At 39.2% G+C, this 9,276-nt stretch overlaps 1 protein-coding gene across 1 annotated transcript in view; it reads right to left on the bottom strand.

Moving 5' to 3' along the window:
• Positions 1-9,276, bottom strand: part of Parg (poly(ADP-ribose) glycohydrolase) — a 101,459-nt gene that overhangs the window by 53,348 nt on the left and 38,835 nt on the right. The window contains exons 8-9 of the mRNA XM_021181844.2: positions 6,906-6,998; positions 3,018-3,175 (exon numbers count right to left, since the gene is read on the bottom strand). Coding sequence (XP_021037503.1) covers positions 3,018-3,175; positions 6,906-6,998 — 251 coding nt within the window. The remainder of the gene's footprint in view (positions 1-3,017; positions 3,176-6,905; positions 6,999-9,276) is intronic.

Below are 9,276 nucleotides of genomic sequence, written 5' to 3'. Positions count from 1 at the left end.
AGGCCAGCCTGGTCTACAAAGTGAGTTCCAGGACAGCCAGGGCTACACAGAGAAACCCTGTCTCGAAAAACAAAAAAAAAAAAAAAAAAAAAAAAACCAGAAAGGAAGGGAGGGAGGGAGGGGGGAGGAGGGAAGGGGGGCAGGGAAATAGTCTATAATTTGTACTTGATCTTCTAGAAGTACAGGGGAAAGGGAACTTCATTTTGCCTTTCATTTCTTCAGCATTCTCGGAGTATTCAGTTTTTGCAAGGAAGTCAGACATGAAAAGCACCCGAGCTAAGCAGAAGACAGTGTTCACGTCTCATTTCTTTTTATACATGAGGTATAGGCTCCCCCAAACCTCATTCCTGCATAAAATTCCCTGCCTAGAAACTCCCACAGAGAGAAGAATGGTAGGCTATAACAGACACATCAGTGGTTAGGAACTCATTCTTGTTGTTAGATTAGGGTCATTAAAACACACCACCTCACAAGCAGAGGCAGGTACACGGTACTCAAGAATACTATCCAGACAGGCAGAGATAACTAAAAACTTGATCTCTGAACTGAATCTTGAAGAAGGAATAAAAGCCACATAGAGAGAAGGGCAGTCCAGAAGGTTACAAGGTTTAAAAACAAGATAACTTCTACATAAAAGTAAGAACAAGGGATTCAGCCTGTCAGGTCTCTGTCACCCTAGTGTGCTTAACACAGTGAGGAATACAGCTGCTGTTCACTCTCTACTTGGGCTACACAGAATAAACACCACCCTATAAGCTCAATTACTGTTAGAATTTGGAAACACTCCTCACGATGTAAACCGATGGAACTAAAGAGCACATGATTTGGCAAGACTACCATCCTGTTTGCCAACAATGGGATTTTAATGGAAATCCTCTTACACTGGTAACTTGTTTTTGATTGCTACTTTAGAGTTGATAGTACAGAGTGTCTGTGTAACACAAACAGATGCCTTAGTGTTTGAGATCCCGTAATATAACTTGAGAATTAGGGTGACCTGAAAGTATTCTTATATTTAAATAATGACATATTTTTCATTTGCTTTAAAAACCCCATAAATGGACCTTGGCTATGGTGGCACATATCTTTAATCCCAGCACTCCAGAGGCAGAGGCAGGTAGATCTCTGAGTTTGAGACCAGCCTGGTCTATAGAGCAAATTCTAGGACAGACAGAGCTACATAGCTCTCAACCCTGTCTCGAAAAAAACAAAAGTCCCAAAATCCTATAAATATATTGAAAATATATTTCCTTTTCCTGAGAAAACACAGAAGGTAGCTCTTTTACAGTGAGAGAACCCACGAGACAGTATCAACCCTAAAATGAATTATAAGCCCATTAATGTGAAAGGCAGAGAAGGACACAAGACCAGTTCTGTGATATTTCTGCCAAAAGTCATGGCCTAGCCCTATGTCGTGGCTCTAGCACCAGGGAGACTGAGGAAGGACAATCATTGAGAATCTGAGGCCAGCCTGATCCACAGAGTGAGACCTTATCTCAGAAAATAAAAACAAAAACAGCATGACCTCATTCTAATTGTAAAATAACATTAGCCAAGCAGATGGAAAACATTTACAAGATAACTAATGACCTCTTCAAAGTGGTCAAAGTCATAAAAGGAAGGAAAGATTCTAAGAAACAGGTTGGACGAATCTCAGCAGACACATGTAATGTTACGATGCTAATTCTTAGGTTAGAAAAGTGGGGTAACAGAAAAACCGTAACAATTCAGAAGGCTGCCACCCAAGCCAGCTAATTGTGTTAAATCAGTATTCATTGCCCAGTTTTGATTATTTTACTATGGTACAAAATACGGTAAAGTGAAACTAAGTGAGTTGTACACAAGAACTCTTGGGTTCTATTTCTGCAACTTTTCTTAAAGTTTAAAGGTAAGTTTTAAAGAAACTACACTATTACAAAAAGGTAAGTTACACTAAGTATCTCCACTGTAGCATTCTACTTTGAAGATAAAAACTGTTTGAGATATGTTCTCTGTGCTTATGGTATGGGTGTACCTAACTGGCACACTGCCTACAGTAACACACACCCTCAGACCCAAAGCACAGGTGAGTACAGACGGTACAGCTGAGCATTGCACCCAACCTAACACGGAGGAGCAGCACAGGAGAGTTTTCCCAAGGCTTGCCCTTCGCTATGGAAAAAATTCATACTCTATTCAAGTTCTAAAAAGCAAATTCAAACAAAGCAAGAAAAACCAAGAACTGAAGAATTAGGAGTGGGAATAAAGGGGGAAACATGGCATTTATTTGCCAATAAAGTTTTTTATAATGCTTTCATTAGGGCAGATGATAGAATTCTCATTTGGAAAGTAGCTGAAGTCAAGAACTTTATTGACAGTTTCACAATGTGTTAATCTGACAAATAATTTGAATATTCCTTTGTCTTCCTCACAAATCACAGATAAATTAATCACGTCTATTAAAAACATACAGTCACTTCCCACTTCTCATCACATACACAATACAGAGATTATATACGTACACACATATATATCTCCTTCAAGATTTTATAGTATTTTCTTTAAGATAGAGTTCTTCTGGTTAGGATTGGCTAGTCTGGATCTCAATATGTTTATCAGGCTGGCCCTGAGCTGACAGTAATCCACCTGCCACCCTGCCCAGTGACTTTATATACTTACATAAGGTCTTTACAGAAATTTAGGCTTTTATTCCCATTTTTAAAACTGTTTTAGATAGGATCATAATATGCAACGCTCCTATGAACACTCCAATGGAACAGTAGATGGAGCACACGTGTTCAGAGGAGGAGGATGGGCAGGAGCAGAGAGAACACAGGCACTGGAGTTACAGAGATGAAGCCTGGTTGTGATTTACTGACTCCAGGATTGCAATCAAGCTCTTTACCTCTGTGACCAATTATTGTGCCAAAAAGAATGGTCAAAATATAACCTGAATAAAATGCTTATTAACCCTATGATAAATCATTCAAAAACATCCGTGCCTTCTACGCTTCATGAATTACTCTCTGAAAACATACCGATTGAAGTTAATGTCTGGGTAACTAGAATACTCCGATTTCATCTTGGCATTCCGTCGGGGAAATGTGCAGAAGAAAGCATTAGCTAAAAGACTGGCGATCTGTTCCTGTGACATTGTGACAGAATGATTCATCTTCTGTTTCAGGAGTGGTATTGGCTGATGGAGGAAAACAAAAATACAGATGAGAAAAGCAGTAATTAGTTTAGCAATTTTGAAGACAGAGGTACCAAATCACATTTTCTAAATTAAGGCAGGAATAATTTCAAGCCACTCTAGAGTCCTTAAATCAGCAATACTGTGAAAGTCAAGGGCTGATTATCTGATGTTGGGAAAATGTACTCATCTGACAAGGTGCAGATCTCTAATCAATAATGACACTGAAGAGAACACAAAACATTACTTACCAGTGAAAACCAAGACTGCCGCAGCAAATAAATATTAACAAATTACCTTTGTAAATATAATTTTAAAAAGATGGACTAAAAATGCAACCGAGTTTAACTATTATTGCATATAAGTTATGTTACATTAAAAATGTTGCGATGAAGTACTTTCTTTTACTCCTAAAGAATATGATTGAAAAAATAAGAATATGATTGAATAAATAAGTCAATTCGCTCCTATTCTAAATCAAACTGCCTATTATTAATTTCCTCAGGAGAACCAAATACTAAGCATTTAACAGAACAAGTGAAATCTGCCACACAAACTAACTACATGAAACTTGTAAGATTGAAGGCATTTTCTACATAATAAAACAGTCCAAGTCAGGATGGCGCAGGACATTTTCCTTTAGTGGTTTAATCTAAAATACCTTCTTGCACCAACCCCAACATCACGAGCCGTAAGTGCAATATATAGGATCTGAGCATTGTGTTCAATGTGCTTTGTTCCAATTTAAATGCTTAAACTGTGGTTTCAAATACATGCTGGTAAAATGAAAGAAAGACCACCATCTACCAGTCTCCCTGAGTTGCGGAGTTTAAGATAATCCCCTCCTTTCTGCCTTTCAGCTGCACTCAGAACCACACCCAAGTCTCAAGCCAGCTGCCTCAGACGGAAGGCACCACCATGTGCAGTGAACACAGCAGCACTGCACCTTCAGCAGTCACAGGACAACACAAGCTGCCGCAAGAGCAACAGCTGGACATAAGAAAAAAGTTACATTTACCATTCAACTAGTTCTTCTAAAAACATTCAAGGGTAAGCAAACAAAGGAAAAGACAAGACACAGGAACCAGAAAGTCCACACTGAACTCTACCTTCTCTTCAAAACATTTACTTATGAGCCAGCTTTGAGTTCAGGCAAGGCCACAGAGTGTAACTGGTTTAAAACACACTTGTGATCAACTCTACCTTTTTGTTTGTTTGTTTGTTTTGTTTTTGGAGATGGTTCCACCTTTTAACTATAATTTACCAAGTTATTAATAAAAATTATGTCAATAATTAGTAAATATTTTAGGCTTAATAGACTCGACACACAAATATTTATCCCCTGTCAAATAGTTTTTTGTTTTTTTTAGATTTATTTATTTATTATATGTAAGTACACTGTAGCTTTCTTCAGATGTACCAGAAGAGGGCATCAGATCTCATTACGGGTGGTTGTGAGCCACCATGTGGTTGCTGGGATTTGAACTCTGGACCTTCAGAAGAGCAATCGGGTGCTCTTACCCACTGAGCCATCTCACCAGCCCAAATAGTTTTTTTTTTTTTAAAAAAAAAAAGAATAATTTTTTGTTCTCTGGGTGAGAAGAGCTGCATAGAAGCTCACACTTAGTGAAACAAAAGAGTAGAAACCTTACTGGCAACCCAGCTAGAAAAAGTAACAGGGTAAATACTGTAAACCAACAAACTTTTGAAATCAAAAGGTTCAAAACCCAATTCCTTTTATTTTCTTTTTAAGAATCTAAGGTTTATCTTTTAGATTTGACCTGTAGTGTGTTAGTATGGCAAGTCATTAAATGCAAGCATACACAATTCAACTTGTCAAAAACATAATTCTAATTCAAACTGAAATGTTGATTTTTCCCAACAGAGAATGACTTTTCTGTAAAGAATGGAGCACAAGATTAAACCTTTCTCCCCATCAGTGTAGTAATGAAAGAACAAAGGGAATCTGAGCCAGGATGAAAAGCTACACGTGCAAAACTCGATGCAACTCAAAGCAAGGAGAGTAAGGGAAAAGGAAGAGGAAGGACCACTAGCAAGCAGCTTCCAAGACAAATAGCAAGAGCTGTTTTAAAATACATTTCTCTAATTAATAACAGTAACCTTTATTTTAGACACAGTGCATCGCTGAGGGGAAACCCAAGTTAGGTAGCCTTGAAAACATCACAGTAAAATGCTAACGTTAATAAACATGGCATAATGGAGAACATTCATTGGATCTTGACTGAAGATGGCGCCAAGTAGACATCTGGACATGTTTAGGGTATTTGTGGCTATCCCCAAGGTATGTGCTTATAGGTTTAGGTTTGCAATGAGGGCTATCATCCTATATACCCAGAAATGGTTCAGCCTGAAATCTTCAGTCACCAGGCTCCTGTAGAACAAGTGTTAGCAGACTCCTAGCTAGTAATAAAGCCCAGGGAGCTAACCCTAGAAACAGAAGGGAAAGACACACTCCGTGTGGGGAGAGACACAGGCAGAAAACTATGAAAAACAAAACGACCACCTTCTATAGAGTTTAAAAGTGTGTTCACAAGCGCCTTAACACTACTTCTTTATGAAGTGGCCGCTTCAGCGACATCCCACACCCATGTGCACGCACGCACGCACACACACACACACACACACAGGCAGCACTAATTAGACTCAGTGGGTCATTAAAAAGGAAAAAAAGTGAGTCTATGATATTGGGAAGGTAATGGGGAGGGCATCTGAAAGGGGACCCTGAGGGGAGTGAAGGAGAGCATGACCAAAATACACTGTTTACATATACGAAATTCTTTAAATAAACAAAGATTACATTTAAAAAGCCTGGAGGAGTCTAATTTCTTTCCCTCTGGGTATGGCTTAGACTAAATGACTATCTTCCATAAGCAGAAAACTAGCAGAAGTGACACAGGATAAGACCTGGCCCTGAAAGGCTCCCCAATGCTCTGAGGAAGTCAGCTACCAAGGAAAGCTAACCAGCCCAGGCTTTAGATGGCCATTGTCCTCGCTGACATCCTGATGCAACCACAAGAGAGGCTATAAGCTGCACTTACTCAGCAACTTGCTCTTATATTCATTACCAACAGAAACTAAGATGGTGCATGTCTAACTATTTTAACTAACTAAGCTTTGAGGTTACCTGTTAGGGAACAATGTATAATTAATGCACTCCAAACACAATGATGTAATATAGTACTTTTTCTTTCTCTCTTCTCCCATCTTTCTTTTTTGTTTTTGTTTTTGTTTGAGACAAGAGTTTGTGTAGCCTTAGCTGTCCTGGAACTCGATTTGTAGACTAGACTGGTCTTGAACTCAGAGATCTGCCTGCCCCTGCCTTCCAAGTGCTGGGATTAAAGGTGTGCACCAGCACCGCCCAGCTCTTTTAGTTTTAAAAATTAAGAAATACCATGAATTCAACTGTTATAGCAATGTATCATTTTGTAGGAAGGTGAGGGATGTGGGTAGTATTAAATAATCTTGGAAAAACATATCAAACCACTAGTTTGTTTTACAATAATGATTTCTAAAAGACACTGTTTAAACAAACAGAGGGAGGAGTCTGAGTAAACAAAGTGCAGCAGAGGGACGCCGCTGGAAATTGAGAGCTACATCCGTCATGCTCTCCGGCTGCGTCCTCCCGCCTCTGACCTCTCCGGGCAGCAGAGCTGGCACGCTCATTAGCAGAACCCCCTTACCCACCTCTGCCATGCGAGTTACATTTACTAACCTGGGTGCAAATATTTGGCAGACAGAGTGCAATTTTCACCATGTCAGGTAAAATGGACTGATATAAATGTTGGGCCTCTGCTTCTTCAAGTACCTGAAAACCAATGAAATATATTGTGTGAATTAATAGTAGTGAATAGCAACTAATGGACACACATTTCTGCTAATTTTGAATTCCTACTATAAGGTACGGTATCATTAGCAACAAATACGAGTAGAAACATACCAACAAGTCCACCACAAACTTACATATTCATTACCTAAATGTCTTCCAAAACCAATGTATCCCAAAATCAAGTCTCTCTCACATAACAACATACACCAAGTTGGCTCAGCAGGGAAAAGCACTTGCCACCAAGCCTAATGACCTGAGTTCAATTCTCAGGCCCTATATATAAAAGGAGAGAACCAATTACTATAAAATGTCCTCGGACCTCCATATTCACACATGTATACACACACACACACACATACACATACACACACATACATGTGATTTAAAAAACCCTGTAATACTTGTCAATAGGAATCGGCACACTGTGCCTGGGTCATGTCAGAGGGCCGTTGAACTTGCACAGTTACCAGCATCGGGCACCATGGTTACTCTGAAGCACACTATCTGCGCCCAAAGTAAACGACTGACCACAAAGCAATGAGGCTCCTCAGGACCCCAGAAGTCGCCCTTGTCAGGTACATTTCCTGTATCACACCAGAAAGCACACCAAGATGACACTTGTGGGCGATGCGCACCTATTTTTCAATTCTACAGCAAGATGATAATTAATTCTAGGGGAAACAACAAGTAGCAATAAACATAAGCACTATTTGTCAACAACCACTGTAAGAAACAGGGCTGATGAAGCTAAATAAATTTGGTAACATTGGCAGAACAATGAGGAGGCAGTTATAAGCCTTCTTTCTACTAGTACTGATGGGATCTGAACCAAAGCCAAGACCCACATCCTTACAGGAGAGAAAGTCAATACACTAAAAGGGCTAGATAGGAGAGCCGGCCACCTGTAATTCCAGCACTCCAGAGGTTGAGGCAGGAGGACCATTACAAGTTTTAGGCCAGCCTGGGCTACGGAGTGAAATTCTATCCAGTTCAAAACAGTTAAGTGGCTACATCTTTATAATAAGTCTCTTTTAAGTCTGCTATAAGCAAAAACTAAAATTTAAAGGTATGCATCCATAATGGACATTTATTGCCTCATAGTTACAAACTAAACATGACTGTTCTCCTACATCTGAAAATGTTAAGACATGTTCACGTATTTGTTTACAACACTCAAAACTCTCCAAGTTCATAATTCCTTTATGCTTTGTAAGCCTTTTCATTTTGAATAAATTAAATATTGATAGGATGTCATAAAAACAGCATGACCAAGTACATTATACCTTTTATACATTTTCCCTCAATAATCACATTTTATATGCCCTTTACCACATTATTAGAACCAGTATATTGAAAAAGTAACTTTTATTCACCTGATCTAATTATCATCTCCAAGGCTCACTGCCTCTGTCTGCTAACCTAGGCCTAGTTCTGGAAGCTTCTTACCTCCGTACAATCTTATCTAGGCCTAGAATGTTGTCAGTCTCTGAGACTGCTGAATAAGCTCACCCTTTCTTGTTCATTTTGAACTCTGGTTGACTGTTTTAACTCACTGTTCTGGCTCAAACTCCTCTCTAAGCTGACTGATTCAATCTGGCTTCTCTCTTGGCCTCTGAATGAATTGCTCTGCTTGGCTGCATACTAACTTTAGCAATATGCTCTACTCTTCTAGGTCCTTTCTGGCTTCACCTGCATCTAGCTTGTACTCTCTGTGCAGCCTATCTCTTTATAACTGTCCCAGTAAAACTGGAAACTCCCTTTCTTCTTTCCTCTTCCCCTATTCCCTGCTCCCTGCCCTGTACTGCTCTCTTAAGTAGCTTCCCTTTTCTCTCTGTTCCATCAGAGTTGGGCACATCCTATTCTGTCAAATCTTTCTCTGATTCATCACTCTGTCTGCCACTCAATTATACATCACTTTCAAACATGGGTGCTTCCTTCTACAAACTTTACCTTCATTGTTTTGGATTAAAGGTGTGTACTAACAGCATGTTGGTATTCCAGACATGGAATTAAAGGTGCTAAGAGTTGAGCCATGCCCCAACTAGAAACCGGTTTTTGTTTGTTTGTGTTTTCAGTAAATAGCACAATTTCAGTGTTCACAGTGTGACCAAATATCCTGAAACAGTACATTAATAGTGTTAAAAAGTGTGCACTTATCACTTTATGTCTTTCATCACACACAAATACCTGTAATCAAACTAAGACAGAACTGATCATTACAAAACAAAACTTTTATTATTCAATCTCACTCACCCTT

The sequence above is a fragment of the Mus caroli genome, chromosome 14 (genome assembly GCF_900094665.2).
Source record: "Mus caroli chromosome 14, CAROLI_EIJ_v1.1, whole genome shotgun sequence".
NCBI lineage: Eukaryota > Metazoa > Chordata > Mammalia > Rodentia > Muridae > Mus > Mus caroli.
The sequence above is the reverse complement of the archived record's forward strand: the minus strand, read 5'-3'. Positions and strand labels throughout refer to the sequence as shown.